Here is a 16,997-nt window from a genome sequence, read left to right as displayed (position 1 = left end):
CTAACACTCTCGCGCCCCTCCAATCTATCTTAAACTCTGCTGCCCAACTAATCCAACTATCCCCCCGCTATTCCCCGGCCTCTGCCCTCTGTCAATCCCTTCACTGGCTCCCCATTACCCAGAGACTCCAGTACAAAACCCTAACCATGACGTACAAAGCCATCCACAACCTGTCTCCTCCATACATCTGTGACCTCGTCTCCCGGTACTTACCTGCACGCAACCTCCGCTCCTCACAAGATCTCCTTCTCTACTCCCCTCTTATCTCCTCTTCCCACAATCGCATACAAGATCTCTCCTGCATATCCCCCCTTTTCTGGGACTCTCTACCCCAACATATCAGATTCTCGCCTACTGTGGAAACCTTCAAAAGGAACCTGAAGACCTACCTCTTCCGACAAGCCTACAACCTGCAGTAACCCCCGATCGACCAAACCGCTGCATGACCAGCTCTATTCTCACCTACTGTATCCTCACCCATCCCTTGTAGATTGTAAACCCTCGCGGGCAGGGTCCTCTCTCCTCCTGTACCAGCCATGACTTGTATTGATTAAGATTATCGTACTTGTTTTTTTATTATGTATACCCCTCCTCACATGTAAAGCGCCATGGAATAAATAGCACTATAATAATAAATAATAATAATCTAAGTTGTTCTCCTCTTTTTTTCCCTTTACTGCAGATGTAATGCAAAAAAAATAGGTTTCTATTCTCAGTGCATGATCGGGTGTTCGGCGCAGTCTGACCATGCCAAGGACATACATGGTCCACATGGACAATATGACAATTTGCCCTTTCTTTCCCCAACATTGCCCTCCTATCATTAAATAAATCTCTGAACCAAAGAAACCCTCAGGAGAGCCGATGATTTGTGGAGCGTTGCCCACAGCTATGTGTATTTGTGTGCACCGAGAATAACAGGGTCAGGCAGTTTTATGAGAATGGAGAATGACAGGAAAGGAAAATAATACACACGAAGATAAAAAAAAGAGTCATAAAAAACAGAGACGATATGACATTGAGAAGATCTGCAAGCTTTGAACAGGAGGCAAATAAATTATTTTTACTTTTACTACATAAATCTACGCCATCGCCGTCCTTCATCGTTTTCAGATCATATTCGACAAGCTAGAATGGTAAATCGGCTTCATTTTAACTCTTGGTTGGTTGACTAGAGCTTCTCCTTCCAGTGTGGTGCCCATAATTTGGCATTGATGACCCCCAGCTTCCCTGTGATACTTGATCAGCACAAAAAAGTTGGATAGATCAAGAATGAACTAAACCCATTGGGCACGAATTATTGTTATATTTGCCCCTGTTTTTTAGTGGAGTTTTATGCCTTTTTGTCTGCGCCACATCTTTCCATTTGTACCTTTTTTTTTGTAAGTCTATTTTATATGTGTTCACTAGTGTGCGCAGAGTGTAGGATTTCCAAAGATAATCTAGCTTGATTCCTAATTTTCGAGTTGCATAGTTTATCGTAAATGTACTCCAATTCCACCATGGGGAGATTTTATGTACACAAAAAAAAATTGTTTTTTTTTTTACCCCATTACGAGAAGTATGTAATGTTTTGTGCTAAAAAGGGTAAAGGCAAAAATAAACATTATGCACAATTTTGAAGAATTGAAACTGTAACGAGTACATAAAAAAATTAAGAAAAGTGGTCAATCAGGCCCCTTGTTTTGGAGGTGTCAAAAGGAAGACATGATGCCCAATATGGAATCACGAGCCAAGATGAAAATAGAAAAATGCTCTTATCGTGTTTACCTGAAAATAAGCCCTAGCGTGATTTTACAGGATTTTTGACATATGCTTGAAATATAAGCCCTGCTCTAATATAAGCCCTAGTTACAGTGAGGGCCAGCATTGGGGGGACCTCAACTCCATCCAACACCTTTGGGATGATCTAGAATTGAGATTGTGAGCCCGGCCTCTCCTCCAACATCTGTGTCTGACCTCACTCATGCTCTTCTGGAAGAAAGGGCAAAAATTCTTGAAGACCTCCAAAATCTTGTAGAAAGGCTTTTCAGAAGAGTGAGAGCTGTTATATCTGCAGAGGGACCAACTCCATGTTAATGTCTACGGATTTTGTACGGGAGGTCAGAAAAGCTCCTATGGGGAATGTGGAGGGGGCAGAATACTGCATATGAAAAAATTGACACATATACACACTTTATGGAAGGCACATTAGCGCAATTCATATGTTTTATTCTCATATCATCTAAAGTAGCGCTGGTACGATCACCTTGGGAAAAATGCAAAGAGAAGAGCCGAAATGCGTGAAAAATAATTTGTACGCCGCATCTCGCTCTTCCGTTCTTAGGAACATAAACTTTATGACTGCCGAGCGCTGGAGAGATTGTTATTATGTTATGTAGGTTAGGGGTAAAGTAATTAAACTGCTATATTTTGAAGATAAAATATTTATTTTACTGCAGAATGAAATACCAGATGGTTCGGAATATTTCAGCCATTTTGGGCATATTTCTTGCTTTTTAAGATGGATGGAGGAATGCACAATAGGGAAAAAATAGACTCGGTGGGATGCAAAAAACTGGTCCCCAGCCCTACACTGAGCTGCACATCTGAAAAAGCATATATTTCAAGAATTAAGATAATAATTTGCACTTCAAAATGGATGGATGGATGGATGGATGGATCTGAGAGCAGAATAATGTAGAAACAAAGACCTGGATTCCAGTGATGTATCAATTACTGGGTTGCTTGCTGTCATTTTTATAAAAATCACTGCAGGAGATTATCACTAAAGGACTAGTAAACCTGCTGTCATGTAGTCCAACCCCTCCCCCACCAATCCCATTCCTACAACCCCTTTAAACCCTAATAGTTGACTCTACATACCTTCGAAAAGGTGTTCTATACATATAACACGCTGCATGTAAACTGTACAGTCCAATCCTATACCTGTCTCCAGATTGTGATCAGCGCCTTCCCGATCCCTTCAAACCGCTTCCCTCTGGATGTAAGTGGATGATGTCCCCAAGTCATCCTCAGAGTGTCTGAAGTCTCGCCCCGGAGGTGAAGTCACCAGCTCCCCGATTCCATGCACAGGAGCGAGACTTTGGGCACAGAGTAGAAGACGTAGAGGATGTCATCCACTTACATCCAGACAGGGAAGGCGCTGATCACAATCTGGATTTCCCTATCAGACTGGACGGCGCAGTTTGCAAGCAACGCGAAACATGCATAAAACACATTTTCGAAGGTATGCAGGGGAACCTATGAGGGTATGACCCCATACATTCACATGATCTTAAAGGTGATGGGCAGGGCTTGTAAGTGAAAAAAATGGTCACACAGGTTTTCTTTAACGTACATACCACTCCAAAATAGTGCTGCTAAACCAGATATAATAATAAAACAATACTGAAAACAAAGTACAGTACACAAATAATTTATAATATCGCTATACTACATACACACACTGCACCGCTATACCATATACTGTTTCCGGACCCACAGTGACTCTTGGGATTGTGCTCCCTGTCCGTGCCATACCGGACCCTCAAACCCTCTATCATTTTTGGAACTTTTATGTCCGTCTCCTGGATGGCGTCCTCCTCTTTCCCTATTGCTTTTCACCTTAAAGTGAGGTTTGATAAAGACCCATCAAGGGGTCGAAACGTTACCTCAACACTTTATTAATTACTGTGGTGTTCCTCAATAAAATTTCCCGTATATGATGCATTCTAAATCCATCTTCTGAGTGCGGTTGTTTCTTCGAATATACATACATATAAATACACACAGTTGTGCTCAAAAGTTTACATACCCCGGCAGAATTTTTGCTTTCTTGGCCTTTTTTCAGAGAATATGAATGATAACACCAAAACCTTTTCTCCACTCATGGTTAGTGGTTGGGTGAAGCCATTTATTGTCAAACTACTGTGTTTTCTCTTTTTAAATCATAATGACAACCCAAAATATCCAAATGACCCTGATCAAAAGTTCACATACCCTAGTGATTTTGGCCTGATATTAGTCTAAAAATCCGGGTTGATTCATATATATTTTACTGCATGTTTACAGCAGTTGAGGGTCCGCTATATTGCAGCAGAGTTCCAAATCCCCAACACAGAGTGCATGGTAAAATCTGGGTGATCTGTAAGTAGAGTTTCGAAGCTTGCTGCAAGCCAATTTATGAAATTGTCTACACAGTATACAGTGAGCTCCCTCTAGTGGTGGATGAAGACAAGGCAGACTTTATTCATGTGCTATAAAATGCCGACCTAAGCATAAAAGTGGCCTGTACCTGCAAATTTCATGATGGGGAGAAACTGCCCCCCAATGCGATCAATGAAGTCTATCAAATAATTAAATGAATTTTTACCTGACTGCAAACCTGAAGATACAGAACAAGGGGATCACTTTTTGGGACATACGCCCACATTTTGTGCCATGTTTTCCCCTTTTCCAGGAACAAGAGGTTGCTGCTCATCACGCTGCTTTCTGGAGGTAATGACAGTTGTTTCTATTCAAAAAGAAAAGAAGAAGTATAAACTATTAAACATTTCCAATTTACCAGCGTAATGAATATCAAACAATAAATCTGATCTTCTATGATTTTTATATTGCTATTAATGTGCTACATTGATCCGGTTTAAGCACCTTCAGTGAACGATTAAATCAAGGGAGATCGTTAATTAGAAGAGAACAGGCAGCAATAAAGAAACGCTGCTTCCAGTGAAACGCTACGGAGTGATACGGGAGGATGGAAGAACTCAACATAATCAATGCAACAAATAACGGCCCCTAGAATAGAGAACTCCGTTTGGGAAAGAGGCAATAAAATGAAATAGAAATAGTTATATTTAATGGAATATTCACTTTTTAATTAGTTTTAACAATAGTCAACGTCTTACGGGCAGTCATTTCACTGCAGCCTTGTAACTGGAAACATTTCAATCGCTTGAAAGGAATTTTTCGAGCACCAGTACCGGTCACGACTAGCCACCCAACATGGTGCCAACATATGGCGTATAGCACTGGGAGGTCAGTCGTATATTTGATCCTTCTTGGTTTCAAGTTATATGCCTTGGATTTGTAATGAGTAGAACTTACAGGATCTTGGGACTTTGTGTTGTGTCTGGCCATTAAGTACAGTAAGCCCCAATCATGGTCAAGCAGGACTTCTTTTTAGATCCTCTTTGGGTCTACCGTTTCTATATTTAGTGGGTTGATTGCTACATACTTTTACATTATTATATTGGTAAACATGGCCTCTTTTTATATATATATATATATATATATATATATATATATATATATATATACACATATATATGGATTTGATGTCCTTTTCAGAAAATTGCTTGTAATTATTGCTTGATATGATATTTTTATAAAGACTGGACCGTCATAGAAATAACCCGATCCTACCAATGCAGAACTGAAATAATGACTGTATATTTTGTAATTAATAAAAAATTTTAAAAAAGTCAATTGTAAGCACAGAGATTCAGAATGCAGAATAAAACATTTTATTTTTGTGTGTCCTTTAAAAAGTAAAAGGTTTTAAAGGAATTGTCCAACCGTGGTTAAAGAAAATAAAATAAAATTTTTTTTTCTCCTAATCAATAGCCCATCACTCCTATACCAATGTTGCTGAAGTCACCCGCCAGCCTTCTGTACTTCCTGGTCTGAAATATTAACACTGCAGCCAATCACTAGCCACAGTGCTGCTGACCAATGCATCATTGCTGTAGCCGGTGCTTGGTTGTAGAAGTCACATTTCCATCCAGAATGAAGACGATTTACAAAGATAGGCTCCTGTACTTTTCGCTCAGTCCAGATGGAAATGTAACTTTGGCAGGTTAACCACTGGCTCATTAGTCATTGTTGCGGTCAGTGATTGGCTGCAGTCAGTGATTGGCTGTAGTCAGTGATTGGCTGCAGTCAGTGATTGGCTGCAGTCAGTGATTGGCTGCAGTCAGTGATTGGCTGCAGTCAGTGATTGGCTGCAGTCAGTGATTGGCTGCAGTCAGTGATTGGCTGCGGTGTTCACATTCTAGTAAAGGAAGTACAGAGCATTTCAGGGGATCAAGGCAATATTGGAAAAACAGTGCAGGTTTGTTTCACATTAATCATGCAACGTTCATACAATTTTCATTAACAATTGTCCAATGCCACAACTTCATTCCCAAAATCGATATGACATAATCCTTATCCTCCCTGTTTATACTTTAAGCCCCGTCCTTACAAGCAATACACCTATCTAAAAAAAGTTGTGCCCAGTTACTCGACACTCATGTAGAAATACCAAGTACATGGCAAGTGAGGGAAATATTCCTATCTTCATAGATAAATACAAGCACTTATTAAAATTTACAGCCATTAACTTTTCTGTTTACAGTTTGTTGCCTAGGAGATCGACCACCACTGCTATCTAGCTTGTAAGCTCTGCACTGAAGCAAGGCAGGGATTAGGAGGCAACACTCCAGCGGATCGCTGCGTTATAACAGTGCTTTCAAGATCGATAGCTTGTAAGCACTGGGCATATTTTTCTGTCTAGTAGTGCTGCTCGTCTCCATTGCAACAAATTGTAAATTAGAATACTTTATAACACCAGCTTGAAAAAATTATTTAAAAATCCGAAATGTTGTCCTACAGAAGTGTATGTTCAGTAAATGCACTCAATACTTGGTCGGGGCTCCTTTTGCATTAATTACTGCATCAATGCGGCGTGGCATGGAGGCGATCAGCCTGTGGCACTGCTGAGGGGCTATGGAAGCCCAGGTTGCTTTGATATGAGTCTTCAGCTCCCCTGCATTGTTGGGTCTGGTGTCTCTCATCTTCATCTCGACAATATCCTATAGATTCTCTATGGGGTTAAGGTCAGGTGAGTTTGCTGCCAATCAAGCACAGTGATACTGTTGTTTGTAAACCAGGTATTGGTGCTTTTGGCAGTGTGGACAGGTGCCAAGTCCTGCTGGAGACTGACATTTCCATCTCCAAAAAGCTTGTTGGCAGAGGGAAGCATGAAGTGCTCTAAAATGTCCTGGTAGATGGCTGCGCTGACTTTGGTCTTGATAAAACACTGTGGACCTACACCAGCAGATGACATGGTTCCCCAAACCATCACCGATAGTGGAAACTTCACACTAGACCTCCAGCAGCTTGGATTGTGGCCTCCACTCTTCCTCCAGACTCTGGGACCTCGATTTCCAAGGTCGAGTAGGAAGATTCCACAATCAGTGATGGTTCGGGGAGCCATGTCATCTGCTGGTGTAGGTCCACTGTGTTTTATCAAGACCAAAGTCAGCGCAGCCGTCTACCAGGAGATTTTAGAGCACTTCATGCTTCCTTCTGCCGACCAAGTATTGAGTGCATTTACTGAACATACCCTACATTTCAGTAGGACATTTCAAATTTTAAAATCATTTTTTCATGCTGGTGTTATAAAGTATTTTAACTTACTGAGATAATGACGTTTGGGTTTTCATTGGCTGTAAGCCATAATCATCAACATTAACAGAAATAAAGACGTGGAATAGATCACTCTGTTTCTAATGACTATATAATATGAGTTTCACTTTTTGTATTGAAGAACAGAAATAAATTAACTTTCTGATGATATTCTAATTATGTGAGATGCACCTGTATATACCAGGAAGGAGACCAAGATAGGGGTGCAACTTGTATGTCCTTATAGGATTTAGAAAGCTACAAGGGCCCATACATCTGAACAACATGCAGGGGCTGGGGAGCTTGAGGGCCCAGGGCCAAATCTAAGTATCGCAGGGGGTCCCATCGGAGTCTAGTTACACCACTTGATATACGTAGGTCTCTGGTTTAAGATGACATAAAACTTGTATTCCCTCCTCTCACATTTCAGATCACAGGTGAATGGGACGCAGATTCTCTCCAGGAGATGAAAATAACTATGGCTGTAGTAGTCTATGGATCCCAAGACGGTGATGAAGAGACATAAGTAAAAAGTTGTTTCTGCACCAACGTCATAATTGCGGATTATCAAACTTTTGACTTTTATCAGTTTTCATGATTTTGCCCTGTAACTATTATATTTGGAATAGGAGGATAACGAGAAAGGTATAGCTGAAACACAAGTTTAGATAAATGTTGCTATATGTGGTCTATCAGTTCCTGCAAGTATACTTCACACATTCTCGACCCTTTTAGGGACTTGACCTACTTTGGCCTTAACGATCAAACACCTTTTTTCACTTTTTAATCTACGTAATCCAGCAGCCATACATTTTTGGGGAGTTTTCATTGGTGCCATTTTGGGCTAAAACACAGAATGACTTTTTGATCACTTTAGTATACAGTTTGGGAGATGGAATTAACAATAGAACAATAATTTTGGATTTTTCCCCCAATATCATTCAGTATAATTGTCATGTTTAACTTTATTCTGCATCTCGTTACGATAAGGACAATATCACATAGTTTTTATGTTGACTGCTTCAATAAACAAGTATAATACTTCAGAAAACAAGGGATTTTTCTATGTGCGAGACTAGCTGTAATTTCTCACCATGTTGCCATTTTTAGAGATATATGACTCTTGAATCACTTTTTTTTATTCATTTTTTGCTTGGAGCGATAAACAAGCAAAAAAAGCAACAGCTCTGACTTATTTTTATTTTTATTTTTTTATAGCATTCACCTTGCGGGATAAATAAATTATATTCTTTTATTGTGTCAGTTATTACAGATGTGGCAATAGCAAGCGTTTGTCTTTTTTTTTCAGTTGTTTTTTCCCCAATTTTTAACCATTTTTAATAAGGAAATTTTTTTTTTTACATTAATTTTTTTTACTGTATTTATTAGTTTCATAAACAAGACTCAAACATACAGTTCTTTGATCACACAGATAATACACTGCACTACTTAATGTATTGTAGTGTACCATCTCAGAATATCAGTGTTACACGGATAGGGAGAGGCCATCGACACCCAGCGATCTAGCTGCAGGTTGAGCTGGGTGCTATGGGCTGACAGATGAAGTGTTCTCCTTCTGTCAATCTACTCAGATGCCAATGTCACTATTGAAATAGGGACTAGGCATGTGGTATTTAATATGCCTGATATTTTGATCTCCTGCAGGCAAGTGAACCAGTATGTTACTTATTCCCTTCAATATGAAAATGATCGGGAATGTTCAACCACATTCTAAGATGTTTACGGTTTATTGTTGGAGTTAATTTTATTAAAAGGAGTTGTCCAGCGGTAAGTCCCTTAGGATAAATCATTAATATCAGATAGGTGGGGGACAAAAGCCAGAGCTCCCATTGGTCAACTGCGATCTGGTGCCATCTGAAGTAAACCATGTACGGAACCAGAAAAAAACATCTCCGTTTATTGTATAGTGACCGTACAGCTTAAATTTCCATTCACTTCAATAGGAGCTCAGCTTCAAGACCTGAGAACTGTCAGTAGTCAGTGCTTCTAGCTCTGAACACCATGAACTGATGTAGGCCATGGCAGCAGATATCAGTTGATTAGTGGGGGTATTGGTTGTCAGCCTCCCAAAATCTAATATTGATGAAATGGTCCAATTCCCAAAGAAACCCTTAAACAGTGGTTGTCCAGGACTTTAACATTGATGGCCTATCCTTAAAATAGGTCATCAATGCCTGTTCGGTGGGGTTGTGACACCCCCGATCAGCTGTTCCTGGATTCGGTTGTGGCTGGAACTGATTGGTTGCGGTCACCTATTCAAAACATTAGGGGGAGCTTTGCAGCTCCGAAACTGAGCAGTACCAGCCACCGACACCGGGAACATCAGCAGGGATACTGGGTGTCACACCCACACCGATCAGACATTGATGACCTATCATAAAGGGAACCCATCACCTGGGGAAGAGAGGAGGCGCCGGATCATGACCAGTGACGCCCATCGGACCGCACCATAGGGGAGTATAATAAAATCTATTTTTTAGGTTATGCAGAGCGTATTGGGGACTTTGCATTTTTGCATTCTAGAATGCTGTCGTATAGGTGCTGCTGACCCTACTTTATATGACAAAAACCTGGTGACCAGTTCCCTTTAAGGAGAGGTCATTAATGTTAAAGTCTTGGACAACCCCTAGAGTGACTGCAGACTTGTAGCCTAAGTACGGACAAGTTCTTTAAGGAACTGGGAGGAAAAAGGATCTTTAGGTGGTCGAGCACCCTACGTAATATAAAGTGATTGACCATCTGCTTGAGTAGAGCCGAGCTGCGAAACTAAGCTGAGTCTTTGGACAAAAGTAAGGCTGCTTCTGGGGCAAAAAACGAAATGTTCCTTTTCTAATCTCGGGAAACCCTTTTTATGAGATGAATACGCGGTTCATGACTTGTAAGTGCAAAACAATGTAATCCCAAAGGATGAGGCTATCCATCTGTGTCCTACTTCATTTAGCCGATGCCGCGGAGAGGCTCGAAAGTTGAATTCGCCAAAAGCCCTCCACATTTACTATTGATTATTTCTGCATAGTCTCCAAGGGTAGTATTGGGGAATCTGATCTCGCTGCCATGCTCCCACTCAGGAAAGGACGGATTCCGATAATGGAAACCTAGTAGGGAACTGTATAAAGAGTTCTCCAATACAGAAGAGCGGATCCATCTAATCATACATTTGGGAATAGCGGCGTACAGCTGGCAGCAGAGACATCCAGTTTAATCAGCTAATGGGCTGTGTGCCATTGTGTTCTGCACCAGGCCTCCTCTTCTTATGGAAACAGTAAGTGCTTGAAGTTTACCGCACATTTTATGGCTCCAAGAAAAAAAAAAAATGCACAAATTGCTAATTTCAAGTAAATCAACATAATTCTTCCTCCAGAAAAAAAAGCCTCCAGGGCGCTGTAGGAATTTCATTCCATTTTATAGTCATGATGTGGAAGTTTACATCTTTTAATTTTCACAATAAAAAGCTTAGGAGAGGTGCGCGTGACTTCATCGTACAGCCAGCAATTAAAAGTATTGCTTACAAGAAGACTTTATGAAGTTGGCACAAAGTTTACATGGTGCAAGCTGCCGGGATGATTCCAGAAAAGCAACGACGAGGAACGTATCTGTAGTATAATTACTGGAAAACAATGGCACCGAGAACCCGGGAAATATTACACGCTGCTGGCAGGACGGATATTAACCCTATCATGATCACCCATATTTTTTTTTTTTCTTTTTCACTTTTGTCCTTTCCCTTTTTTACCCTTCCCAACTTCCAAAAGCCAAACCTGATTTCTTTTCTGGCAACAATTTTGCTGCAGGAGAAGGTTTCGTTTTCAATGAGACCATACAGAAAGATGGGAAAAAGTCCAAGTTGGGTAAAATTATGGACATTTTTTTTAACAAAAAATTTAAAAAATAATATTGTTTTTTTTTTTTTTTTTTTGGGGGGGGGGGGGGGTGGGGGGAGTTGCCAAACTTGCATACTTTTTAATTTTAAAAGAAAACTTTCTTCTCATTCCCCAATGGGGGTGGTCTTTGTGTTCCTTTCTCATTCTCTGGTCCTCTACCAGAGGCTTGGGAGTTTGAGGGTTCTGCGCAGGATCTTAGCTGTTCCCGGCAGAAAGCGATCACGCGAAACGCGCGTCAGGGGCTGTGGGAAGGCCACACAGGAGTCCAGACTTATTATGGGTGAGTTCATTTTGCTTCTTTGATACGTACGAATATGGGATAGATCAGCTTACATGACAATATGGAGCTATGGTCTCTGAGGAATGACTCCTCATTGTAGGATCATTGATAATTTGGTGACCCTCAATACTTACCCAGGTCGTACTGTGGAGGTGTGTCCTACCATTAGTGTACTGGTTGGTTTTCCCTCCTCCCCACATGTTGGAATTTTTATGCATTCTGTCATGTATTTATTCGTTTGTATGTTATTTTTGATATTAGGAACAAAATAAAATATTTATACATTTTTCATACGCTTTGGTGTCTATGCTCCCTTTTCTGCTAGTATATTATGTTCTAAATTAGGAGTGGTATACCTCCATATATATATTTCTTTCTATATTTGGTAAAGCCTCAGGTATTGAACATGCTCTCGGCCATTTATGTTGCTACCTGCTTATCGATTATTGTACTTAATTATATTATATACCGTATATATATTATATGATAATCATATTAAAAGAGAAATTGACTTGTGTCATTGTCTGAATATATATATATATATGTTTTTTTATATACAAAGTTCTACTTCTTTTAATCATAAAAATATATATTTATTATCATTAAAAAAAAATCTGAACTTTGTCTGATTTTTTTCTTTTGTCAACAATGCTGTGTAATGGCTTATTTTTTTGTGTGGCAATTCTTTTTATTGATACCACTTTGGGTTACATTTGACTTTTTGATTGCTTTTTATACAGATGCAATGACCAAAACAGGCAATTCTGGATTTTCTTTGTTATTTTTTTTGCCATTTGTCGTATTGGTTAAATAATTTTATATTTTGTTAGATCAGACTTTTGCAGACACGGTGAAAATAGGTTCATTTTGTATTTATTTATTCTTGGAATTTGGAAAGTTGGGCAATGCATCGTTTATGTTCTTAATTTCTTTAACGTTTTTTAAATTACTTTTTACTAATTTTTTTTTTTTTTAGCCACCCTAGGGGACTTCAACTTGCAACGGTTTGATCTAGTGTACTGTAATACTACAATACTTCAGTTTTGCAGTATAGAGTGAAATTAGCAGTCTTCTATGATGCTTAAAGGGCCAGTCACCCATATGATGTATATCTGAAGTAATGGTTGCAAAGTGGTTAAAGGGCTTCTCTCATCTCAGCAAGTTATCACCTATCCATAGTATTATTATACTATTGTGATGCATCCTGTGTAATCAGCTGTGTACAGGGTTATGACCTATTGCTGCTGATAAGGAAACTACAAGATTTTTTTTTTTTGCCATACAGATCATGATATTAAAAAAAAAAATTGCCAAACATTTAAAAAAAAAAAACAACATACATGTAACAGAAAAATAAAACAATAGGTCATTTTCAGATGACACATCCCATTTAGATATAGGGCAGAAAATTCAATCCTTAGTCTTGTTTTCACCTAACAATACATTACTAGGTATCCAAGAAGTCTCAAGGCTGAGAGGTGGCTTTCTCCAGCACCGCTCATAGGAGAAAATTTTTTTTTCTTAGATCAGCAAAGAATGGCAAAATGAAGGTTATCCGAGGTGAGGATAATCCAGATAGAGCAGCGGTGAAGCCACATAATGAGAGATTGCTGAAAACCAGGGCAAACACAATAACTAGTGCCATCCGCAGGGACTAATTGGTCACCTGTAGTCCTAATTGGGTCCTCTGGGTTTCTCCTCCATTTTTCCTTTGCATTCATTTTTGCTACATATTATTTTACACAAAAAAAATAAACACCAAAAAATAAGTTACAATTTTTTTTTTTTTTTTTTTTTTAACCTTTTCTTTTTAATGATGGTGGTTCATTAGTTTTGGCATTCGTCTTTACAACTTGTTAATAAAACCACCAGATATGGAAAGTAGTCACACGACTGCCGCTAATGAAGTGGCAAGAGGTAATTCTATTATTGGCCTGACGCCATAACATCACACTGCGTTAATTAATATACCGTTAGTGGCTTCCAGAAAGATTACCTCTAGATTAGTTTTCTTCTTATTTTCAGGGATATCAGCACCCCCCGGACTGCACGGAGCAGAGCTCAAGGCAAAACAGTCTTTACAAACCCGATTATTTCGCGCGTTTTCTGCGAGCAGCTTGAACTCGGAACACTTTGCACAAATAACCTGTGAGCGGAAAAATATCAACTCGTTGTTAGATGAACTGACATAGAACCAACATCAAATTATAGCAAACTAAGTTATGAGAAGTAAACTATGAGTGAAGAATTATTAAATTAACAAAAAAAAAGAGTAAAAGCCTTTAAAGTGAACCTGTCATCAGGATTCTGCTCAGTAAACTACAGACACTGTCAGGTCGGTGCCGTTATACTGAATAAAATGATACCTTGGTTGAGGAAATCCGTCTTGTGGTTGTTGTTTAATCTTTATTTGTAGTTTTCAGTGAATGAGATGCTCGTGGTTCGGGGCGGGGTTGTGGGTAGGGCTGTGGGCGGGGCTTTTTTGGTTCTCTTTTCTCATATTGATCCTTATGGGCTTAAATGAGGGGTCAATGAACCTTCAGTGACCTTTTTTCTATTTTAAATACTGTTCTTGTGCAGTTCATTTTGTGGTTTTTAAATTAAAAAAAAAATTAACTACAGCAAAATGGCAGCAGCGGCGCATGCACAGTAGCATCTATCGCTTGCTGATAGATGAGATTCTACTGCACATGCGCCACCGGTGGCGCCATAATGTTAAAGGAAAAAAAATGATTGCAGCTTTCCTCCAACAAAACTGTGCCACTTGCGCATGCGCAGTACCATCTATTGGCAAACGATAGATGCTACCGTGCATGCCCCGCCACAGGTGCCATTTTGCTGTAGTTAATTAAAAAAAAAACCACCACAATATGAACTGCGCTAGCGCAATATTTAAAATAGGAGGTAGGTCACTGAAGGTTCACTGACCTGTTATTCAAGCCCATGAGGAGGAATATGAGAACAGAGGGCCAAAAAGAGACCTGCCCAGAGGTCCCCCCGAAGCATGAGAATTTCATTAACTGAAAACTGAAATACAGATTAAACAACAACCACAAGACTGATTTCACCAACCCAGGTATTATTTTAATCAGTATAATGGCACCAACCTGACAATGCCGGTAATTTATTTGGCAAAATCCCGTTGACAGGTTCGCTTTAAGTGTTACTGGCTGTTTAAACATTTTTTTTTTTGTTGCAAAAATCAATGGTAAATAGGGATGAGCGAACGTGTTTTGTGATATTCGGATAAACATGTGGGGATTGCCTGCCAGTCACTGTAATGCCGTAGCCATCTTGGTAGTTTCAATACTGTGATAGGCTGGCCGCATGATATTATCAGAGGTTATAAAACAACCTGCGCCACCATGCTCGGCACACTGATGCAATTGCACAGCTCAGGGACAGGTGTGATTGGAGGGAGCAAGCAGTTATCCAGGCCTGTGTGTACACAGTTTAACTAATCTGAGTCCTCTAGCGTTGCTGCTGGTTCTGATGCTGAATCAACATACTAACAGTTCTTCTAAGGCTATGTTCACACGTTCCTGATTTCCCTCCTTTTTTTTCAGGACTAAAAACCGCAGCTCTTGGCAGAAAACGCAGGTCCTTTTTTTGGTGCTTTTTTGGTGCGTTTTTTGATGCAGTTTTCTATGCAGAGTCTGTGTGTTTTCTAGGAAGTTTTTTAGGGTTAAAATGGCTGAAAATACCCTAACCGTACCCCTAACCCTAACCCTGCCCCTATTCTAACCTTAGTGGGAAAAAAAAAATTCTTAATTTTTTTTATTGTCCCTACCTATGGGGGTGACAAAGGGGGGGGGGGGGTCATTTACTATTTTTTTTATTTTGATCACGGAGATATAACCTATCTCAGTGATCAAAATGCACTTTGGAACGAATCTGCCGGCCGGCAGATTAGGCGGGCGCACTGCGCATGCGCCCGCCATTTTGCAAGATGGCGGCGCCCAGGGAGAAGACGGCCGGACGGACACCGGGAGGCCGGGTAAGTATAAGGGGGGGGAGATGAGGGCACGGGGGGGCGTCGGAGCACGGGGGGTGGCATCGGAGCATGGGGGGGTGGGATTGGGGCACGGGGGGGCGGGGCAGCCACACTGCAGCGGTTCTGCACCACAAACCGCAGAAAACCCGCAGATATTTTTTTCATCTGCGGGTTTGACCTCACAATGGAGGTCTATGGGTGCAGAACCGCTGCAGTTCCGCAAAAAGAAGTGACATGGTACTTCTTTTTTACCGCGGCTATTCAGCGCGGCTTTTTTCGCGATTTTCCGCAATGTGGGCACAGCAGTTCCTGTTTTCCATAGGGTACATTGTAATGTACCCTGCATGGAAAACAGCTGCGGATCCGCAGCGGGAAAATCGCGGTGATTCCGCATTAAAAAAAGGATGGTGTGAACATGGCCTAAGGGTACCGTCCCACAGTGGCATTTTGATCGCTACGACGGCACGATTTGTGACGTTCCAGCGATATATCCGTGACGTTCCAGCGATCTCGCTGTGTCTGACACGCTCCTGCGATCAGGGACCCCGCTGAGAATCGTACGTCGTAGCAGATCGTTTGAAACTTTCTTTCGTCGTCTAGTGTCCCGCTGTGGCGGCATGATCGCATGGTGTAACAAAGGTGTGCACGATATTGTATACGATGTGCGCATAGTAACCAACGGCTTCTACATCGCACATACGTCATGAAATTATCGCTCCAGCGTTGTACATTGCAAAGTGTGACAGCAGTGTACGACGCTGGAGCGATATTGTTACGATGCTGGAGCGTCACGGATCGTGCCGTCGTAGCGATCAAAATGCCACTGTGTGACGGTACCCTAAGGGTTAATCTTGTGCTTTTCTATTTGTATCAGATACATTCTGTATTCTGCCAGGGAAAGTGGCAGAATACAGCTTCTAGGCAGGGCTTAGGGCTTTGCAGTCCATTCCTAAATATATAGCTGCTGAATGTGACCACATTCTTTTTTGGGGGTTAAAAAATTTACTATATTGTCATCCATACAATTTAACGTGCTTAGTGTTACAGTACGGTGGTACATAAAACTTTTAAAAAAACAAAGTTCAATTTTTTTTCTGGATTCAATTAGTTATCCATACATTTTAAGGTGCAGTGTGTAAAAATTACGGTAGTTTAAAATGTTTAAAAACCGCTTGCCCTGATACTGTTCACAAAGTATTTTTGTTTCAAATAACTGTTGTCATTCATACAGTTTCAACTGCTTTGTGTAAAATTTCGTACATTATAAATAAAAAAAGAAGAATTGTCCTGCTACAGGTGTACAAATTTGGTCCCTAGGTACTCGGTCCCCAGCCGCCACTATTTCTTCCAGCGTGGCATCCCAGCCTTGTACCAGCATGTGTCCATGAACAGC

The 16,997-nt window shown here is 40.5% G+C and overlaps 1 protein-coding gene across 4 annotated transcripts in view; it reads right to left on the bottom strand.

Annotated features, from left to right (window-relative positions):
- FGD3 (FYVE, RhoGEF and PH domain containing 3) overlaps positions 1 to 16,997 on the bottom strand; it is a 232,319-nt gene that overhangs the window by 4,519 nt on the left and 210,803 nt on the right. For all 4 annotated transcript variants that reach the window (XM_069736733.1, XM_069736735.1, XM_069736736.1 and 1 more), the window contains 2 exons: positions 13,607 to 13,756; positions 4,355 to 4,495 (listed from right to left, as the gene is read on the bottom strand). In XM_069736733.1, the coding sequence (XP_069592834.1) occupies positions 4,355 to 4,495; positions 13,607 to 13,756 (291 nt within the window). The remainder of the gene's footprint in view (positions 1 to 4,354; positions 4,496 to 13,606; positions 13,757 to 16,997) is intronic.

The sequence above is a fragment of the Ranitomeya imitator genome, chromosome 8, assembly GCF_032444005.1.
Source record: "Ranitomeya imitator isolate aRanImi1 chromosome 8, aRanImi1.pri, whole genome shotgun sequence".
Lineage (NCBI taxonomy): Eukaryota > Metazoa > Chordata > Amphibia > Anura > Dendrobatidae > Ranitomeya > Ranitomeya imitator.
Note: the sequence above shows the minus strand (reverse complement) of the source record. Positions and strands in the feature narration are given on the sequence as shown.